The sequence below is a fragment of the Corapipo altera genome, unplaced genomic scaffold, assembly GCF_003945725.1.
Source record: "Corapipo altera isolate COAL_440 unplaced genomic scaffold, ASM394572v1 1, whole genome shotgun sequence".
Classification (NCBI taxonomy): Eukaryota; Metazoa; Chordata; class Aves; order Passeriformes; family Pipridae; genus Corapipo; species Corapipo altera.
In genome coordinates, this window is record NW_020884873.1 from 18,961,586 (window position 1) to 18,984,596 (window position 23,011).

At 43.4% G+C, this 23,011-nt stretch overlaps 1 protein-coding gene across 5 annotated transcripts in view; it reads left to right on the forward strand.

Annotated features, from left to right (window-relative positions):
• The window catches only part of GRIN2B (glutamate ionotropic receptor NMDA type subunit 2B), a 212,570-nt gene that overhangs the window by 183,539 nt on the left and 6,020 nt on the right, over positions 1–23,011 (forward strand). For all 5 annotated transcript variants that reach the window (XM_027664313.1, XM_027664321.1, XM_027664305.1 and 2 more), the window contains 2 exons: positions 1,917–2,146; positions 20,081–20,241. In XM_027664313.1, coding sequence (XP_027520114.1) covers positions 1,917–2,146; positions 20,081–20,241 — 391 coding nt within the window. The remainder of the gene's footprint in view (positions 1–1,916; positions 2,147–20,080; positions 20,242–23,011) is intronic.

Consider the following 23,011-nt stretch of genomic DNA (forward strand, 5'->3'; position numbering starts at 1 on the left):
TACATGTGTGGAACTGGAAGCAGTTCTTAGTACAGGTGTGCAGTTGTGCAGTTACCAAGTCATCTGAACTGCAGCTGCAATTATCAGTATTTCTGAGTAATTATAAACAGTACGGCATGATCAGGCAGATATAATCCCTGACATATGTGATGTGAAGATATAGAAATCTGCTGCAGAGACTGCAATGCTGCTTTTGGTAATGAACATACTGGCTAATGTTACTTTGGCTGCATTTGAACTATGGCAGTATGCCCCTGCCTCCCACACCTGGATTTTCTCTTTACGAACATTAAGATTTTTCTCTCCAGAGTCAAGTGGACATGCCCTGATCTAGTCTCTAAATAATGTTGTGCTGTTGTTTGGGCACTCAAAATTGGAGAGCTCAGAAAGATTCTAGGTTCCTGGTTTGGATTGAAGTCTCCCATTACAGTCTTGGTTTGTGGCTGACAAAGTAACTGTGGAAGCACAGGGTGTGATCAGTGGAGAGAGGAAGGCTTTAAGAGGGAACTTCTCAAGATTTCCTTACATCTTATACCACTGATGTTTTTCAGGCCTTTTACCTGTGTGTCTTAGGACACATTAGGTAGAAGGGATATAAAAATACCACTCCAGCATGTAAAAAGACAAGGAGTGATAAACCATGTTTCTTGTAGGAACTTTATCTCGCTGGTATCTAGAGGCACCAATTTTGCCAGGTGATGATTCTGCTCTGAGCTTGGTGTGCAGTTCCCTGGGTGCAAAATGAGCCCCTTGTATTGTTCGGCTGTACTTAGAGTAAAATGTTAGTGCTTTCAGATGATCTATGCTATTTGCTGCTCAGGATTTTGGAGAAACATGTCAAGGCTTTCTTCCCTTTTGCTAAACTGATGGAGTCAACCTTAACCACAGACAGCAGCACTAAGCTCCAATCAGCCTATCCAAGTTGATAAAGCATGGGGTGCTGACCAGGTTGGCAGGTGCTTGAACTGTCCAGAGGATTCTCATCCTAAGAAGATCTTCCTGGTACCTGAAGCAGGATCCTGGAGTAATTGAATCTGCATTCTCCCTATCAGCTCTTCTTGTGCTCAAGTTAAGGAAATTTTGGTTTAGGTTTCCACTAATGGAACCAGCATGTGCTGGGGGTATGAGATTGTTGGGAGACAGGTGTGATTTCCAAGTTTTCAGACCTAGTGCTTCATGAGCACACAAGGCTTCTGGGGTATGAAAAGTGAATAAGGGGAAGATAGGAGCTTTTAAAACACTGGATCCATTCCTGGACTGTCTGAGGCAGAGCTGCAGATTTTCCTGCAGAGTATATATCACTGTTATGTACCTTAGACCAGAGTATATATCACTGTTATGTACCTTAGACACAGAACATGGGGAGAGGGAGCTGTGTTCTTCTCTGGTTCGTGTGTCTTCGGCAGAGTGGGTAAAGAAACACTCTTGCAGAAGTATTTGTAGAGCCCTGCTATTTCAGATGGTGCTCTTCCTTGCACCTGTACAAGTACAGTGAGAACCATGTTTTGCCCAGGTGTATGCTGTGAGCTTAAGGACATCACTCTTGAGCAGATAGAAATGAGGACAGAATTTGTCTGAGCAAACTGTCTTTCTGGTAACAACACTCGAACCAAAATTAAATGTTTGGGCTTCTAGATATTTCAGTCAAATAAAAAAGAATGCCCTTGTAAAAGGTTCCAATGTAAATCTCTGAGACAGAATAAATATCTGAGGATATTTTTAAAAAATAATTTTTCAGGATTCACTTTGCTGAGATACGGTATCATAAACATAGGGAGTTCAGATGCGGACATTCACCTCACAAGTGGGAATAGATACTGCTCTTAACTCTAAAGTCAAGATGTGGATGTGAATGGAAATGCAGAGCACTTACTCTCAGATGCTCACTGTGGGATCATGTTTCTCAATCACTCTAGAGCCAGGAGGTCCCTCTTTCACCATTGGCAAAGCTATCTGGTTGCTGTGGGGGCTGGTGTTCAACAACTCTGTGCCAGTACAGAATCCCAAGGGTACCACTAGCAAGATCATGGTGTCGGTGTGGGCCTTCTTCGCTGTCATCTTTCTGGCCAGCTACACTGCCAACCTGGCTGCCTTCATGATCCAAGAGGAATACGTGGACCAGGTGTCTGGCTTGAGCGACAAAAAGGTAATCGATCCACCCAAACCCTCAAAGGAGCCTCAGAGGCTGCTCCACCCTCTTTTCTTTGCTTTCACTATGGAACTGTGCATATGTTTTCATAGTCACATCATAGCTTTAGGCCCTAGTTTAAATAGCACAGCTGTTCTTCATTGGTATTCAGTTGCACTTTTACATGTTTTAAGCACTTTGGGAATGAGTTATAAACAGAACTGAACTGTGCTTGCTTGCACAATTCCAAACCACACCTTGACTGTCAGCAAGTAACGAATTAATGGAGCTTTGGAGATGATGTGTACAATGGCTGTAACTTGTTTTTTCAGGCTGAAATAACTTGTCTGTGCAGGAATGCTAGCCATTAGGCTAGCAAATGTGATATGTTAATTTATTCTCAGGAAAAGTTCCGCCCATGGGGGTAAATCAGCGTGGCTTTGATGATTTGCTATTGCTTGCACTTAAAGTTATAGTGTCTTTTTTTTCAAGGCATTTGGAGGCTTAGCACAAGAAATTGTTTCCTGTTCAGACTGTTTTACTGCCTTGTTTATCTGCACTGCATTTTGTCCATGCAGACCATTTGCTTTTGCTGGACCCTGAACACTTGAGGATTTTGAGAAGATTGCTGATGCATGCAGGGTAGCACTGTCTGGTTCATGAGGGTGTAAAGCTTTGCACACTGCTTAATTTTTGTTTTGAGGTGAGGTTACTCACAAGCAATTGAGTGTTGTGAGGCTCAGTTGCCCATGCTGAGTTTGTAACTCAGTCACTGGGGCTGCTTAAGGGATCATGCCATTGTAGGGCAGCCAAATAAGCTTGCATACATTGCTGTTGGGGCTAGCAGCAAGAAGAGGACTGGTTATAGTTACTGACTCTTGTGTCCCTCATGACAGTCTAGAAATAAATTGTGGCCAGGCCCCTTGTGCATGCAGTGTCCAGTGCAGCAGGCTAGAAATTCTGTGATGGATTAATTTTCAAGAGTTTTTCTTTCCCATTTGTTGTTTTTTCCTGGAATGAAACATGGCACAGAATAATACAATCCATACAGAAGTGCTTCTGTTATTTGTTTTAATTTTGACCTCAATTTGTTTCACACTGTCTTCACATTTGCAGTGTGCTTTGTTGAGGATGGGGTGGAGGGGAGGATGTTTTTCTGCTAAATGGATATTGTTGCAGAGGCTGCTTAAAAGCTGTGGGCTCCTTCAGACTGAAAGATATTGTTCAAAACCAGCCAGCCCTATCAGAGTTAACATTAGTTTGTCATCATTAGGTTTTCAACTATCTGAGCTAAATGGGATAGTTTGTACCTGTGATCTATTGTTTCAGGCTGTGCCTAGGCTCATGGAGAGAACCATGCTTTTATTCTTATGTTTTTAAGATATTCTTCATACCTGCAGAGATATGTGCATGAAATTTCAATTGAAAGGGGTAACTCCTGGAGCTTCACAGAGCCTTTGGTTACAAGTTTCTGGGCCTATCTTAGCTGATTTTACTGTAGGGCCACCTGTGTGTATTGGATTGAGGTAATTTTCTTCTACTTTTCTTTGCCATGATACCTGTATTTTATTTGCTATCCTAAAGCATATGTGCTTTGTTTCTTGGGGAAGAGAAAGGCCACAGTACATAGTCAGAGCATTGTGGTATGCCTCAAACACAGCTGCTAGTGCAAGTACAATATTTGGGTTTACAATTATTTACAATATTTACAATATTGGGATTACAATCTACCAGAGCTTCTGAAATCAGATGAAAATTGGCTGGTGAAACTGGGAACTAACAGCTGCCTTTGGAGAATAAAGACAGGTGGGACTAGCTCCAGCCAAAAGATGTGAGTTAATGAGCTTGGTCTACTGGGCTCATGGATTTCCATTCTTTGAACATGCAGAGGGCCCTGCAGCACTTGGGAGAGGTCATCCAGGCATTTGTCACACTGCTTCAAGATGCCCTGATTTGGGAGGAATTCACTTTTCTGAATCTCATATTTTCCCTTTTCCAAAACCTGCATAATTGCTTGCAGCTGACTCACCCTCTAAATACACTACTTAGCCAGGATGAAGAGTGCAGCCACACCAGGGCACATGGAGATGTTGTATGCTCTACCTACCTTTTCCTGCCTGCTTAAAGCCGTTTCAGACTTTCAAAGCCAGGTGGGAAAGACTGTCTTTTCCAAGAGGAAAAACTATTACTTCCAATCCCTTTTATCTCCAATGTCTGATCTGGTGTCCACAGCAGAACTGAGGCAGATCAGTCTCCTGGTCTTCTCCATCAGCTGGTAAGGGCATCTGCATCCAGCACAAGGAGTCAGTAGAGGATGTAATCCAAGCTGACAAGAAAAGGGATAGTTATTTTAAGGGATATTGTTTCTACTTGCCTAAACCCAGATCTTCTTGTGAATGTCTTTGTGGTATGACAGTATCTGGGGAAGGTGTCCCACTGGCACTGTAGAGCAGCCAAAATGCCAGATGCACTCACAAAATCCATTACTGTGCCTGGCTGGGGTACACCTGTCAAGGTCAGTCTGGCTACACTCTGAGACAGCCACCCTGATGAGGGTCTCCTTGGACCCTCTTCCTTGGGCCTTGCCTGGGAAAAACCACTCTGAGAGGTGCCTGCAGCTGCTGATGTGCCACTTCCCCAGAAAAACAGGCTGCAATACTCCAGATGTCTCAGGACTTGGATGGTGTCTTGGCTGTGCCCCAGCATTTACTTCCTAATGACATGCAAGACAATGCCTAATGTCATGTTCCTGCTGTGCTGTGCTATGCTGTGTGGATGCTTGAGCAGGTCTGTCTGAGCTGGGCTGGAGTGGATGCCCCTGTGCCAGGGTACCATTTTGAACTAAGGGTGTCTGGAGGCTCCCTGTACTGAGCTTAGTGACCTCTGCCACTCTCTCTGTCCCAGGTGATGCCAACCCTGCTGAGTGCCACCCTTTGGGCCTAGCTGGCTCAAAAGAGGTGCTAGAACTCACCCAAGAACCCATCTCACGATGGCTGTTAATTCCCCCATGTTAACCCTTGGAGCTGCTAAATCATATGTCAAGCTGTAACTCTTAATGCTGGGGCAGCTGTGGGCAGTTTGAGGGAGGAGAAACCTACTTCTCCCTGAGAGCGGTACTGGCCCTGTGAGTCCTGCAGAAAGAGTGCTGCTCTGACAGCCTCTCCCTTCCAGCTCCCAGTGATCGTGGCACGCTGAATCACTTTCCTTCTGCACAGGTGCCAAACCAGCACCCACTGCCTCTGCTGGTCTACCTTGTGCAGCAGAGGGGCTTGATGTGGCCCTGGAAGGGGCAGTGCCATGCTGGCCATGTCAGCTCCCTGTCCGGAGCTCTGCCCCTCGGTGGGACAGACCACAAGCCCAGCTGCAGCATCCTTGCACGCGCTGCTGGACTGCATCCATCTAGAATCCATGTGGGGGGCTGCTACCACCCTGACCCCCTGCAAAAGCTCTGGTGGTAAGACAGCCTGTCGCAGAATACTGCAGTCGACTCCTGGGTCTGGATTTCATCTGACTGTAATCAGAAGATATAACCCAATTTCCATTAACGGGAGAGCTTCAGACACATTAGAGAAACAAGCGCCTGCGGTATTTCAGTCTAACGAAGGCAATAAATACAGGAAAGATTATATAAAATGAACTAATGTGTGAAGTAATCTAATAGCTATACGTAATTTCCATTCATATACAGTAGTAATGGAATAAAAGGAAATGTGGACAGCCAACAGGGCATTTAAATAAAATAATTTAGAATGCAGTAGGTTAATAATAATAAAAAATAGTATCCTTTCGTATAAATTAGTTGCAAATGCCAAAGAAGCTAATAAAGTATCAAAATGGCAATTTTGTAATTGACATAAAAAGGAGAGAAATGTATTTCTGCATGCCTGCAAATTAATATAGATTGCTGAAATTTCACGGGTATTTGACTTATTTGCTTTTTAAGATGTTAATGAAATGTCAAGACAAAGGGCCTGTTTCTGTTCAGCATAGGTCAGTTATTTTTTCGATAGATATGTGTTTGGTTTTGGGTATTTTTTAATAACTTTTGAAGTTAAAACTGGCCAATAATTTTACTGAAAAAAATCTGAGGAAGCATAAGAGGGCAGAAGGAAATTCTGACATTTTCCAAAGTAGCTCATTTTAGTACACTTGAAACAAAATACTTTGATATTTCTGACATGTATTTTGACATGTCATTTTCTAAAGGCACTACTCATAAAATTGACCTACATTTAGAGAAAGTAGAAAAAAAAGTATTTTTTTTCTGTAACAAAACAAAGGGACAGGAGGAAATAATTGGAAGACAAGACAACACACGTAGTTCTGAGGTGAATTAAACATTTCAGGTTGATACAAAGCAAAAACCTCAGTGAAAAACCTCCAAAAAACCCCCGATCTGCTCTATTCTGGCAGGTGCTTGGCTGCGAAACTGAAAAATGAATTATTTCCCACATTGTACTCTGCAGCACATTAAATCGACATTATACAAGGATCCCAGATATGCAGAACAGTTAAGCATGTGCTTAACTTTGCGCTCATGAGTGGTGACATTAAAGTCAATGGACTATTATTCACATGATTGAAATTAAATGCTTTTCTGAGCTTGCAGCTTTTGCACAACAAATACCTGTTCTGGAGAAGTCTAGGGAAATGCAGAGCAGATATCTACAGGTATACATTTTTTAAGAGGACTAAAAGTGAGGGTCAGTCTTGTACTTTGTAAGGTCTGTCATGGGAAGGTTGTCTAACTGGATGGCTTGGAGGCAGTACAAATCTTCCATGGGATTAAACATTCACTATCAAGAGACATTTGTGGTAATTTCACACATTTCAGCAGGATATAAAGGAATTTTTATGTGGTGGTGTCCAAAAGCAGAAAATCCTTTCAACAGCAGTATGATTTTTATTCTCAAGACACCTTTGTGGTGATATGAGTTAGCTGGACAGAAGTAAGACTGTACCACTTCCACTAGCTCCGATAGTCTGAAATTTTATGGCTTAGAATTTGATTATTTCTCTGCGTCTCCTAAATCATCAGTTGCTATAGTATGAAGTATTTACTAATACTCTATAGTGTAGTTACATATTGTGTGCAATTACACAAAATACACATTTATTATGTGTAATTACATATTATGCTAACGTTTTCATATTAATAAATAGCTATTAAATATGTACAGCATATCGATGTTAGTAATAGATCTTTCTAACTTGTGACTTACATTTATTGTGTACATAAATATGATCTCAGATAAATTTTTGCAGTTGCAGATGAGTACGTTTATCAGATTTAGACATTCTGCACTTTGGATTGGGATGATTTTTATGCTGAGATCTTTGGAACAAACCTCTGTGCCTGTGTGCTAAAATGTGATTCAGTACTTTTAAGACTATAAATGTTTAAATTCAGTGGGTTTTCAAGAAATTTTTCCTTCCACCCTCTTCAATCCTACTTTGTCATTCTCCCTCTTTTTCTTATGCTCAGCACTGTGTAGTGCAGAGTGGCAAGGAGGCTGCGATGTGCTTTAGCCTTGACTTGGTCTCTCAGGATTCTCTCTTTTTCTGTTGATTAGAGGGATTCCCCTGGTATCAATACAGACTGGGGGATGAAGGGATCAAGAGCAGCCCTGCAGAGAAGTACTTAGGGATGTTGGTGGATGAGAGGCTGGACATGACCCAGCAATGTGAGCTCACAGCCCAGAAAGCCAAGTGTATCCTGGGCTGCATCAGAAGCAGCCTGGGCAGCAGGTTGAGGGAGGGGGTTCTGCCTCTCTCCTCTGCTCTGGTGAGATCTCACCTGCAGTGCTGCATCCAGCTCTGGGGTCCCAGCACAGGAAGGACATCAACCTTTTGGAGAAGTCCAGAGGAAGCCACCAAAATGATTAAAGGGGTGGAGCACCTCTGCTATGAGGAAAGGCTGAGAGAATTGGGATTGTTCAGCCTGAAGAAGAGAAGGCTTTGGGGTGACCTAATTGTGGCCTTCCAGTACCTGAAGGGAGCCTACAAGAAAGGTGGAGAGAGACTTTTTACAAGAACATGTAGTGACGGGACAAGGGGGAAGGGTTTCAAACTGAAAGAGAGTAAGTTTAAATTAGGTATTAGGAAAAAATTCCTTAGTGTGACTGTGGTGAGGCACTGGAACAGATGCCCAGAGAAGTTGTGGATGCCCCATTCTTCTAAGTGTTCAAGGCCAGATCAGATGGGGCTCTGAGCAACTGATAGAGTGAAAGGTGTCCCTGCCCACAGCATGAGGATTGGGATTAGATGATCTTTAATGTACCTTCCAAGCCATTCTGTGATTCTGTGATTTAACAGCAGCAAATGCTCACAATGGGATTCTTCAGGATTAATACCAGTTAAAAAAATGCAGTTTAGTTGGGAACTTGAGCAGGTAGGATGCAAGGGGAGGGGATAGTCGGAGTCAGACTGTAGGCTTAATCCTTGCTGGAAAGGAAGAAATGCAAACCCTTGGGTTTTGCTGGAGGCGCGGATGGGAGTTGCTGGGTGAGGGACACTGGTGATGGGGCCATGGAAGCTTGCAGCTTTTGCATTCCCCCTGCCACACTGTCCTGGTTAAATTTGGTTGCTTCTGTCCTAATTGCATGGCAGTCTGGAAAAAGCTGTCTTTGGAGACTTACATAAGGGAAAGGAGGGGGAAGCAAAGGATTGTCCTGCTTCTCACATCAGTTTAAGTCAGTGGAGAGGGAAGCAATGACTATTTTTATTTATTATTTATATGGTGCCATAAATGTACTTGGCACTTTGCAGTCAAATAAAAGACAATGGCCCTACTACCAGAATTTGGCAGCCTTAGAGATGAGAGCTGGCCTCCTTCAACTGCATGATCAGGGCTGAATTGCTGGTGGGTAGGGGATAGGAGAATGAGATCTACAGGATTAAAAAAAAAATATAACAGCTTTCCCCCCGCCTTTTCGTTGATAATGCCTAGCTACTGTGACATTTAAAGTTGTATGTACATACATATACTTGATAAATATTTGGCAGATTGTATCTTCCCATACATTTTTACTTCTCTGTGTGGAAAGAAGCCTTGCTTCTCCCAGGCCCTTGGCTTCTCAACTTCCCCTAAGTCTACTCATGGCCCAGTAGACTTGTTTGCTTCAGGTGTACCTGATTTAGCACCAAGGAAGTGATACAGCTTTCATTCCTCTGTCTTCCACTTGCAGGTGGGAGGCAGCTTTCATCAGAAGGCTAAAGGAAGGCATTATCTCCTGCCTCTGGGAAGGTGCTGGAATGCTCCAGCTGTCCTTACTCTAATGCCCTTCTTTTTTGCTTTGCCTCCCTGCCTTACAGAGGTGCTTAAGAAATTGCACTAATGTGATGATTAAACTTTTCTAATTACTTGGATGAAAATTCTGACCCCTGTGCAGTCTTTGGGAGGTTTGCCAGACTTGCACAGGATTTCACCCTACTGCCCAGTGGTTAGTACCCACATAACAGTAGGTTGGCTACTATTAGTACTCAGAAGCAAGAGGATCTGACCTTCCTTTGCTAGTGAAAATGGGGGGAAAGGGGAAAAATGGAATTGCTCCCCCACCAAATTACATCCTCTAAATTTCTCAGCGTATTTCATAATTTATTAACCAGCTGTCTCATGTGCAAACAAAATAGATTTCAAATTCCTCTGTACTTAGCTGCCACCTCTCCTCTCAAGGTCTTTTTCGTCAGTTAATTTTTTCCCTCGGAATGAACATCTACACTTCTAATGATATTAACATGAGTGTAGTAACTGACATCTTTCTGCCTCACTAATTTCTGTTTTGTGTTTCTTGGGATTATTCAGGCCTTTTGTCCCTTTGTGTTTATTTTCCAAGGAAGCTGACTTTCAAAGATGAAATACATGGCATGATTTGATGCTGGGATAAACAGATGATCTCCATCCTCTACATGCATGCAAGCAAAAGTTAAGTGTGCTGCATCTAGGATTTCATAGCCCACTTCATTGCAACAGATGTGACTGTGGTTGTCTGATATCACACATACTAATATTGTGCAAGGAGCTTTTATCTCTGACTGGTGAAGCTGTAGTGGTTCCACTACAAATGTTTTCTGGTCAAGTGTGCAGGATACCTAACAGTATGACTGACTTGAAGCCTATATATCGCCAAATGTGTCCTGAGGAAATTTTGAAGCATTGTTATTACCTTCTGTGTAGAGAAACTGTGCAGAGCCTGTATAATGCTCACACACTTCGCAAATCCAGAAGACACCTGGTTTGCTGATGGTGAGTGGACTCTGTCTGTATGTGGTGGTCTGATAGTGAAGCCCCTCAGACCTGGTATATCCTTAATGCCTGGGTCAGGAGACAAAGCAGTCTGGTGCCAGCATGCACACACAGGTGAGTCTGTGGAAGACATGGGACCCCTGAGGTGTCATCTGTTTGTGGTGATGCTGCACTGCCCAAGGTTTTCAGTCTTCTGCTCTGTGCAGAAGCCACACAGAGCAGGTCTCTACATAGCAATACAGCTTGCAAAGAGGCTGCACAATGCTACTGTGTGCATTGTTCTGGCAATAACTGTATGTGATGGAGACTTCTTCCACCAATTGGATCTCTGCTTTCATCTCAGTTATTTTGCAAGGACAACTATTTTTAAAGTTGCTATATTTGAACTCCTTTCTTTTATTTTCACCTGCCCTCCCTCACCTCTGCATTGTCACTAGGTTGCTCTATTCCCTTCCTTGACCCACACGTGTCCCTATTTCGCCAACAGATGTTCATGGATATTTTTCTTTCTTGTTTATGGGTCTGGCCGACACTACATCTTCCTTTAAAAGTTACTTTAATCTAATTCCTTGCCAACTTTGCTGCAGTCAGCTGCACTAACTGATAACTCCTTTCTCGGACTTATCTGTAACAATTCATGGGTGAAAGCACTACGCAAAGCAAGACAGAGAATTTGAAACATCACTGGATGTTGAATAATAGGATAAACCACAAAGTCAGTCTGATGGAGCACAGGGTAATTTTATGCCCTCCAAAAACTGACATATTGGATTTGGTGCTGTTCGTTCTCTCTCTTTTTTTTTTTTTAATTTCACTTTTTTTTGTTTATCAGTCAAGGCACGTATTGTTTGACTGCTGAAGACAAGACACTGGGGTTTTGACATTGCAGTCTTAGGGTTGATTTCTGCAACTGGGCCCACAATCAGGAAGAGTTGACGTGGCGACTGGATTCACAGAATCACAGAATATGCCAAGTTGGCAGCGACCCACAAAGATCATCGAGTCCAACCCTTAGCCCTGCATAGGACCATCCCCAAGAGTCACACCACTTCCAAATGCTTCTGGAAGTCTGGCAGGCTTGCTGCTGTGACCACTACCCTGGGGAGCCTGTTCCAGTGCCCAACCACCCTCTAGGTGAAGAACCTCTTTCTCATAACCAACCTAAACCTTCTCTGACACAGCTTCATGCCATTCATTCAGGTCCTGTCACTGGTCACCACAGAGAAGAGATCAGTGTCTACCCCTACTCTTCCACCCACAAGGAAGCTGGGGACTATGCTGAGATCTTCCCTCAGTCTCCACTTCTCCAGGCTGAACAGACCAAGTAACCTCAGACGCTTCTCATACGGCTTCCCCTCGAGGCCCTTCACCATCTTTGTTGTCCTCCTTTAGACGCTCTCTAATAGCTTAATATTTTCCTTATATTACAATGCCCAAAACTGCACACAATGTTCAAGGTGAGGCTGCATCAGTGCAGAGCAGAGCGGGACAGTCCCCTCCCTTGACTGGCTGGTGATGCTGTACCTGATGCCCCGCAGGACATGGTTGGCCCTCCTGGCTGCCAGGGCACTGCTGACTCATATTCAACTTCCCATCAACCAGGACTCCCAGCTCCCTTTCCCTGACACTGCTTTCCAGCATCTCATTCCCCAGTCTGTATGTACATCCAGGATTGCCCCATCCCAGATGCAGAATACGGCACTTTCCCTTGATGAACTTCATATGGTTGGTGATTGCCCAGCCCTCTAATTTATTGAGGTCTCTCTGCAGGTCCTCCCTGCCTTCGAGGGAGTCAACATCTCCTCTGAATTTTGCGTCATCTGCAAACTTGCTTAGTATCCCTTCCAGTCCCGTGTCCAAGTCATTAATGAAGACATTAAAGAGCCCAGGGCCTAAGATGGAGCCCTGTGGAACCCCAGTAATGGCAGGTTGCCAGTCTGATGTTACCCAATTCATTATCACCCTCTGTGCTTGATCCGTGAGCCAATTGCTCACCCATGGCATGATGTGTTTTTCTAGTTGTGTGCTGGACATTTTGTCCAGAAGGTTTCTGTGAAAGACAGTATTGAAAGCTTTACTGAAATCCAAAAAGATTTGGCTTCCCTTGATCAATAAGGTGGGTTACCTTGTCATAAAAGGAAATCAGGTTTGATAAGCAGGACTTTCATCCCATGAAGCCGTGCTGGCTGTGACCAATGACTGCGTTGTCTTTCAGGTGTTTTTTCGATACCTTCCAGAATAATCTTCTCCATAAATTAGCAAGGCACTGAAGTGAGACTGACTGGCCTGTGGTTTTGGGGGTCCTGCTTCTTGCCCTTCTTGAAAACTGGGACAACGTTCACCAGCTTCCAGGCAACTGTGACCTCTCTGGGTTCCCAAGACCACTCAAAAATCAAGAGAGGTTTTGTGATGACATCCTCCAGCTCTTTGAGAATTCTTTGATGAATCTCATCAGGCCTTATAGATTTGTAGGGATCCAGCTCGAGCAGCAGATCCCACGCAATTTCAGGGTCAACTGGGAGTTGATCATTCTCGCAGTCATGGTCCTCCAGCTCAGGGCACTGAGCCCCCCTTATCTGTGTTGAAGACAGAGGCAAAGAAACCATAAAACACCCCTGCCTTGTCCCTGTCCCTGTTTGTGAGGTGACCATCCTCATCCTGTAACAGGCCAATGATATTTCTATCCTGCCTATTGCCATTAATGTATTTGAAAAACTTTCTATTGTCCCCCACATTTCTGACCTACTTTTACTCCAGCTGAGCTTTGGCCAGGTGAATTTTCTCCATACAGCAGCAAGGAGAATCTCTGGATTCTTCCCATGTCACTTGACCTTGCTTCCACTGGGCATACACCTTCCTTTTTTGTCTTATTTCCAAGAGAAGATCACTGCTTAGCCAAGGCCTTCTGCCTTGCCTGCTTGACTTCTGACACTTGGGAATTGCCTGCTCCTCTACCCTTAAGAGCTGCTGTGAGTAGTCCTAGCCACTGCTGAGGAGGTAGAAGGTGTTACTGTGAGGGAATGCAGGAAGGAAGAAACAAGAGCTAGGCTAAAAGGATGATCTGAAAACTTGTAGTCACTTAGAAATGACTGTGAGTTCCACCTTGGAAATAAAAAATGTCTGTGATGTCAAAAGTACGTGACTGTGCAGAGGGGAGAGGAATGCTTTAGGAATGAATCTTGAGAAGTATCTGTACAAGAGATTCATTAGTAATAGAGAATGAGCCGCACAGTCTCTTTAGTCTGCTCTCCTCACAGATTTGTACCAGTTCTATGATTTAAGTTTGTAGTATGATTTTCTGCCTATGCTGTAGAGCTGGCACACTCCTAGCTGGGATGCAGTTTTGTCAGTTTAATAGTACCCTACAGTGCCATGCCACTAACAGGTTGCAGGTTCCATGCTGGGAATCTGTAGAGCACTTTGTCTAGCAGGACAGGTAACGGGGGCATGAGTTTGTGAGTGTGTCTACGTGCACAATCAAGCTGTGTAAAGAAAAGAATACAATAAAAGCCCTGAAGATGGTGCTGATAGTGATGCTTGATATTCCAGAAACAAACTGGTCACTACCTGAATGCAGAACAGGGCAGAGTTATAGCTTTGAAGAACTTGCAATCTGCAAATGAAGGACAGAGGGAAAATTATATAATATAGAGAGGCACTGAGTAATAATGAGCATTAACTCTCACTAGCATTGTTTTTATTGCCTTGATGCAAGCTTTTTTAGTGTAATGTTCTCTTAATATCTTTAGGTCTTGATCAGATTGTTCTTGGTATGGTGGAGAGCATGTTCACCAACAAAAGGTAAGTCAAGGAAAGACCTGCAGGATACAGCCAAAGGACAGCAGGTTACAGGTCCACATGATACAGCTTGCAAAGAAAGACTGAGAAAACAACTTCTTTAGTTGCAGTGAAAGAACACAGAGAAGAAACAGATTAATGGTACTGAAAAACATAAAATGCACCTTCAGAGAAGAAGAAACTATTTGGATTTCCCTGTCCATTGATAAGATAACAGAAAATATTGTAGTTGTATTGCAGTAGGGAGGCTTTGGTTGAGACACTTGGAAGAACTTTCCATTAGTAAAGCTCTGGTGGGGATTGTCCAGGGAATGGAGGAGTCTCCAGTACCAGCCATCTTCCACAGCAGCTGTCAGGAATGGTGATGTCCAGGAGAAACTCACTGGAGTGAGTGAGGTAGAAGAGACATCTTCTTAGGACCAAATCCATATTTGTGATTCTGTGGCACTGTGGTGCAGCTTGGGGCCAAAAATTATATATTTTGGGGATATGAAAAGGACAAGCCTCTTCTTTTTGAAAGTCATCCATTAGTTGTGAAGGAGATAATTTCCTGGCTGAAACAGAGGATACAGAAGCAAGGCAGCTAGGGCAAGACATGCTGCTGTAGACATGCTTAGTCTGTCGAGACTCAAGTGTAGGCATAGGGCTACCTCAGGGTTAGGCCTGGAAACCAGTGGCCTACTCTTTAATTTTTAACAAGTTCTGAATGAATCTCTTGTGCAAATAGCCTGACTGGATTCTCAGGCAATGAAGAAAGGTGCAAGCTGACCACAGAGACATGCAGCTGAACCAGAGCAAGAGGAGACAATCAAGGATGTTCGGGCAATTCAGAAAAGTTCTGCTGAAATTATGCATTTGAGCATGGACTTAGCTTTTCTGACCTGATGTCACTAAATCTTATGTTGCAGCTTACTAATAATGCAATCTTTATTGAAAGGTATTTGGCCTGTGCCACAACAGATGTCTGCTGGTTTTACAGCTGCCAAAAGAGCAAGCAGAGTTCTGCTTATAGATGCCTGAGCAGAAGGTTGTGACTGATGCCCTGATGCACAAGTTCAGGGGAGTGGTGGGCACTTCAGGCTCTTTGCTAACCACAGCAGTTGGCTCCCTGTACTTCTAGTGAGAGAAGCTGTCCTGAGGGCCAAATGGCTCAGTGGCTGGAATAATTTGTGCCAGTGTAGATGTCTAGAGCCAATTTAGGTGTACTGGAGTATCCAACCTACCCTCAGGTGGCTAGCAGTTCTGACACAGAGACTATAAGAGACCTGCTCCCAGGGTAAAATTCCCTTGGCATCTCAGCTTGGCACTTATATTTGGGCAAATTAACTAAACCCAGAGTATCTAACATCGGCTTAAGGTCTTTTGGACTTGCAGTTAGAAGAGGAGCTGAATCTGTGGACCTCATTTTAATGGGTCAGAGCTCTGGAGCTTCCTGTAGTAGAAAACTTAAACTGGGGATCTGGGCCTTACAAAGTGTGAGGAGCCCTCCCAGAGAAGCTGTGTAAGGGTAAGGCACTAACACATTCACACACACACACTTGCACCAAGTTTTGCCAGCTCATTATGTATTCCAGCAGGGAATTTTTTTTTAAAGCAGTGTAAAAGTAGATTGACTGATAAAAAAGAGCCTTTTTGTTGTGAGAGCTTGCTGAATTTGGGAAACTGCTTTTGATGCTATTGGCAAACACTTTACAGTGTAAACAGGGCCTACATCAGGCAGATAAATAAGTGCAGATGTGCTTTTCTGTAGGAACCATTTGGTGATAGACAATATAATGGAAAAAAAAATTCTCATCAAATTAATTGTGGCCAATTAGACATAACCCCTTCCCCTCATATCTGAATCCCCTCCAATTGAGGCTGCATGAATGGGAAGAGCTCCTGTCACCTGTTTCATTATGCAGATTGATATTCGAACATCTGAGAACAATGCTGCTTTCTGCACGGCATGGCTCCAAATTGCTAATGAAACAGCTCTGCCAGACAAGTCACTTAAACTCGCTCTCACTGCTGCTGTCGACAGCTCTCATGGCGAGATGTGGAGGGGATTGGGAAAGGATCTCTCCCCCCTGAATGTGCTAACAGCCCCCAACCTGTGTGTTTATCACTCTCCAGAGCAGGAAGATTTCTGCTCTCTGACTGAGAGGTTACTTTTCCAAAGCCAGAGTCTGCTTTACACTTAATGCTCCTTGATTTCAGTTTGTGGAGTGAAGGGTTGAAGAGGCCGGCAGCTGCTGGGCTCTGAACACAGACATCTCATGTCCTAGAGCTACCCCAGCCCTTCAGACATGCTTGGTATCTGCTTTCCACCCCCATCTCCAGCATCCGCCTCGCCCACAATAGCTGTGAAGCAAGTGGGATTTCTTTCATGGGTGAGAGCATGTCACATCACCTTGGGTACAAGTGGAGCATCTCACAAATGGTGTCCCATGAGTGGGAGGATGCAAATGGGGTACATCTCTGTCTGGGGCTCTTTGGGTGCAGGACTGGCTGAGCCCTGCGGGTTCCCTCACAGGCAGTCATCCCTTGAGGTAGGTAGAACTGGGGCAGCAGGACTCCTGCTGCATGCGAGTGTGAGATGGGGCTCCTACAAGTGTGGACCCTGTACAACTGGGTTTGGTCAGCAACTGGTGCATCTTCCCTTCCCTTGTTATCATCACAGGATTCCTCTTTGCAGATGGGGTAGAGTAGTTTTGACTTAGGACTCTGACGGGAGAAATACTTACATGAAATAATGGGACAGTTCTTCCACTAATCTACATTCTGACCCTTTCCGTCAATATCCATGGTTAATTCCTTTGTCAATATTTACTGTAGCATTAAGATTATCTCTGCACAGGCTTCCTCCATGTACTGGCCCGTGTGTCTCAGCTCCTGCCTCGTGTCGCAGACTCCTTATAGACCAGTTTGCTTTCCTGGGGCTGATACTTATGATCCAGGCCCACTGTCCAAGTCCTTGGAAGAAACCAAACAGTGGCATTCCTTACTGAACTCTTTGCCAATGTGTCAATAAACTTTATTCCTTATGGATCTTCTCCAGTTCCTCCACACATTCCTCCACTGTGATGCCACACACTCCTTCCCCATCTGTTCCATGAATTTTCTTGAAGGGTTTGCATGTGTTTTTGCCCCTTTAGTATGAGCAGTGTGGGGCAGCAGATAGTTCAGAAAGATGCAACAGTTTTTGAGTCTGGAGAGTTCTTTGGAGATTTCTCCATCCCTGGACTGAGCTGTGCCCACCTACTGCCAAGCAACAAACATGGTGATTTTCCTACCAGAAAGACTCATGCATGTACCATACTATTACTTCTCAAAGTATCTGCTTATCTCTGGCTCCATGGACTGTGGAGTCAGCTGGACATCGATTGCTTTCAGCTTTGTAAACACCAAATCAGGTTAGCTGGGTATCTGTGTTCCTCTTAGGCATTCAAGCTAAAATTCTCTGGTGTGGGCCCATATGGATCTTTTCATAGTTTCCTGTCTTGCTGTCCACCAGGCCATGGTTGAAGTGTGTGTGCATGTTGGTGTGCAGAGAATGATTTGCATTTAATGATCTATTCTGACTGAGGAATGAGCAGAGGGTAAGGATTGATGAGTGAATGAATAGTATGTGGATTTGTAGAAGCTATCAGCCTGACTTCCTTCTCTAGAAATGTGCTTTTCCAGTTGCCAGAAACAGTAATTTCCTTCAAGAGAAATATTTTCATTTATTTATTGATTGCCCAGAAGGTTAAAAATTAAAAGTGGAGCCTTTCACTTCTGGCTGCTGTAATGGGCCCTTAACCAGAGGGGTCAAAGGATAGTTCAAGGGTGGGATTGTTTCCCTTATCACAGCCCTGCCTGGCTATAATCCTTCTTACTCCAGTAGATACCATGATAGAAGCAAACAAAAGTAGAGATACTTTCACTGGGAATCGAAGGTAGAAGTATAAAATGGACACTGGATGAGGCCTCTTCTCTTTAACAGTTTCTGGGCTCAGACAGAGGCTCTCATAGCTGCTGCTGTTTCAAAGGACATGCCAAAGCTCAGTCCCACCAATGTTGGTCAGGCCTGCCTGATACTTGACTGTAAAGTCCTGTTGACTTTACTCTGTGGAGGGCTCTGTGGGAATGGGAGTGTCCTGTTTGCCTTCAATGCTGGGTTCTGCAGCCTCTGGGAAAGCAAGTTGCCCACTCTACAAACACCTGGTTTAGCATGTCAAGGGAGAGAGTGTGTTTCTTTGCATCTGGTATGGGCAGTGCCCTCCTTGTGATGGGTCCCCTAGGCTGCTGCTTTAATCAGCTTGGTAGAAAAAAATAATTTTAGCAAGCTGGAGTGATTTTTCTCCCATCAAAGTTTGCTTTCATTACAGTCTTTGATAGCTGTGAGTTTGTCTTCATCTCTAGAGGGTGTGACAGGGTTCTAAGAGCCACTTTACTGTCTGTTTTATTATATGCGAAACCTCTGTTTTTTTGGTGATGTACCAACCTGAGTTCCAAATAACAGCCCTGGTGTTTTCTGTTGGCTTAAAGCAGTACTACACACGTTCTCTCTCACACACTCATGTGCACTTACAAGTTAGTTCATCTTGCCATCCAAACTGGAAGGATAATTCCTTGCACAGCCAGATGAGTTGACTGGTACAAGGAAACAGAAGAACAGTGTATTCACCTATTCACAGACACAGCTCCTGGTTGTCCTCATGGCTGAGGTGTTGTGAATGAGATACACTGCTTTAGGGGCTTTGACCTCCTTAGTTGAGTTGACCAGGTTCCAAAATGGCTTTGAGCAGTACTCAAGAACAAGGCTCATCTGTATGTGTTTTAAGCTATAGTTGTAGATTGCAGCTGTATTTCCAGTGTAGAAGGTGGCAGTACATGATGGCATATATTCATGTACCAGGTGAACTCTGGCTGTTAAATGGGTTTAGTCTGACTATTAGCATGTTGTTAGTGTGCTTCTCAGGATCATACAAATATACAGTCACAACTGGGAGTTGAGAAATAACACCAGGCAAGCTAGTGCTTGATATATCCAGAGAGGAGGAGGCTTTCTTCCATCTAACCTACTTTTTCATCTCTTTCTTGTACTACCTATTCAGTTCCTGGCTTATAGTTCTGTGCTCCTTCCTGTCTGCTGGTTCTAGGAGTTTTAAGCAGACTTGATAATTGACAGTCTAAATTTTACTGCTCATAAAATCCCAGAGAGCATTGATTATGACTTAAGTTAAGCTAGTGGCATATAAAATCTCACAGCCTTGCAGCCATGGGGGAATGTTATCATAAATGTATTTCTTGTGAGCAGCAAAAGCTTTGGAGTATTCTGCCAGTAATGTTCTGGGCATCAAATGTTAATAGTGACTTGCATCCATTAATAGCATTTCATTTGGAACATTTGCCCAAAACTTTGAAAACTGATCATTCATTTGGTGGAGCGGGTGGGAGGTGTGCTGAGAGGCATCTTTCCTCTTTAATTATTTTTCTACTTCAGTCAGAACCAGGAAGTGCAAAGGCATCCACAGAGCTGAAAAAGATACTTCTTAGGGACTAAATTACAGTTTGTGGATAAAAAGCACATAGATTTTATTGAAAATCTTTCCTTGACTGTGCTCCAAAGGCACTGTTACGTTTTCCCTTTCCTTTTTCCTTTTATCTAAACTCCTGTTTAATCTTTAATCACTGGCTATTTCATGCACTTGATCCAGAGTGGGCAAAAAGAACAGCTTGCTCAGATTTACTTCTTGGTTCTTAGGCATTAACAGGAGATGTTTGTGTTTGAAAACAGTGAAATATAATAACTTCTCAACAATGTTTTCTACCTGGTAGTAAAATAAAATCAGAACTACCTTCCAGGGTGAGTATGTTCTCCCAACCAGGTGACTGCTTCAATCTGAAAGATTGTGAGAAATGTTCTTTTTCCGTCTCTTCAGTTTCAGAAACCAAATGACTTCTCACCTCCTTTCCGCTTTGGGACGGTTCCTAATGGCAGCACAGAGAGGAACATTCGCAACAACTACCCTGAAATGCACAGCTACATGGTGAAGTTCAATCAGAGGGGGGTGGATGATGCACTGTTCTCACTGAAGACTGGGTGAGGCTTTCTTCTTGCATGTTTACTCTGACAGGAACCTGACTCTTTTGCATGCTTGTCTGGAATTATTTTTTTTTGTGAGGTTTGAAAAATGAATCTGTATTATCTTTCCATGGTTAAAAGCATAGGAAGACCATACATAGCACAGGAGAGTAACTCTGTTGTTCTTTCTGCCATTTTTTTCTATTGACATCTGTTTAAGAGTTTCTGTTTTTGCTGTGTTTGTAAGACTATAAAAGAAAAAAAATAGGATCTACTGTATCCTTGTACATTAGCCATGTGTGTATTAGTCCCAAAGACCTTGCTTCGTCAAGATGTTTCATGCTGATGGGGTTTTATGCATACACAGGAAAAGCTCACAGATCTCTGTGGACAAAGTTTTTTTCAGAGCATTTATATTGTCATCTGGAAATTCCTTTGTTTTCCTTCCTTCTGTGTATAAAAGATTATGCTAATCAGAAAACTGAAACAATCCTTGTCAGACTAATCCCACCCCAGTGTATCACCAGCTAATACAGTATAATGGAAGGTGCGTTTGAAGCAAAGAGTTTGGAAGTAGCCTACTCTGGAATATTTTAGTATCGAGGACTAAACAAAATGTTATTTGAATAATAAGGAAGTATAAAAAAATGTAAGCATTTCCTTAGGTAATTTGGGAAACATGGGAAAAATCATTAGCAAAAAGCGTGCTGGAATAGCTCATCCTATTTTAATAGCAGTGAATCTGCAAAGGAACTAACTCAAAATGACATTTTGCAAGCCTTTGTCATTTGTAGGTTAAAGACCTCCTCCCAGAGCTGACCATTTTGGTTCTCAGAGCCCAGCCCCAGTGAGAAAAACATTTTTGCTTACACTCATGTTGCAGTCTTATGAGAAAGTTCATTCCAAAGCACAATGAAAATGTTCAGCCAATTTAATTACTAGATTGGCTGAATATTGCTAAATGTGTTTGCCAGGTTCAGAGGCATGCAGCCCATTAGAAATGGTTGTACCATCACTGTATGTCATCCTAGGAAGGTACATTTGCCAGGATAGTCATCGTCCAGGAAATAAATATGCTCTGTCCTGGAAATATATGGATGAAATAGAGCTCATCACTTGTGGTAGATGTCATCCTGGCTTCATATCCACCCTTGGACAGACTTCCTCACAGATAAGCACTTGAACTGAGATAATCACTATACTGGAAATATGTGTGCAGGAGGTGGATTGTAAAGATAGTATGCATTTGAGAATGTGCAAGCGGAAGGTCTTTGGTCTTTTATCAGAATGTGTTTCATTTCAGATCTAGTGGGAGGATTTACTCATCAACTGTCTTTGGATATGTGGAAGATGCAGCACTCTGAGACTGCCCCCCATACCCAAATCAATTTGTTGCAGTGAGAGAAAGCTCTCATCAGTCTGTTGTGCTGTCTACCCAGCATAGTCCATAATGGGGATTTCTCTGCATTGAAACAGAATTTTTGTTGTGGTTTTCAGCTAAGCATTTTTTAACAAAGAGCTACTCAGCATGGTAAACCATGAAGCTGCTATCGTGGCCACTTGACATTGGTAAAGATCCAGTAGTGCTTTTCACAGTAACCAAGGGGTTAAACATAATGTCCTGACTGTATTTGATTTGAAAAAAAGACATTTTGCTCAGCTAAGGCATGCCAGCAGTTTGAATTGGAGATAATATTTTCCTTATTTCAACCCCTACTTTGCTATATAATATTGATACATTTTATAAGGCTTTTTAGATTCTTTTGAGATTAAAGGCAGTACAGAAATATAAGCTATTCATAGGAATATAGATCCCCTTGACTTCCTTTTCATTCATCTTTATCTTGCAGTATATTTTCATTCCAAATTTTCCTCCAGATCAGAAATTATGATTACCAAAAAGTCAGAAAGAAATAGGCAATCCTCATTTATAATCCAGCTTCCACCTGTAAACAGGTTCTGGGCTCAGATTTTAGTTCACTCTGGTGAAGCTGAAGATGACAGACCTGAAGGACTGGATGTAATCCAGAGGGACCTGGACAAGCTTGAGAAATGGCCCCACAGGAATCTCGTGATGTTCAACAAGATCAAGTGCAAGTTGCTGCACCAAGGTTGGGGCAACCCCCAATCTCCAGGCTGGAGGATGAACAGATTGAGAGCAGCCCTGCAGAGAAGTACTTAGGGGTGTTGGTGGATGAGAGGCTGGACATGACCCAGCAATGTGAGCTCACAGCCCAGAAAGCCAAGTGTATCCTGGGCTGCACCAAAAGCAGCCTGGGCAGCAGGTCAGGGGAGGGGGTTCTGTCCTCTCTGCTCTTGAGAGACCCCACTTGCAGTGCTGCATCCAGCTCTGGGGTCTGCATCACAGGCAGGAGACATCAACCTTTTGGAGCAAGTCCAGCAGGGCCACCAAGATGATTAGAGGGGTGGAGCACCTCTGCTATGAGGAAAGGCTGAGAGAATTGGGATTGTTCAACCTGGAAAAGAGAAGTCTTTGGGGTGACCTAATTGTGGCCTTCCAGTACCTGAAGGAAGCCTACAGGAAAGATGGAGAGAGACTTTTTACAAGAACATGTAGTGAGTGACGGGACAAGGGGGAAGGGTTTCAAACTGAAAGAGAGTAAGTTTAAATTAGGTATTAGGAAAAAATTCTTTCATGTGACAGTGATGAGTCTTCTTACTGTAAGGTGGTGAAGTTGTGGATGCCCCATCCCTGTAAGTGTTCGAGACCAAGTTGGATGGAGCAATGTGGTCTAGTAAGAGGCGTCTCTGCCCACATCATGGGGTT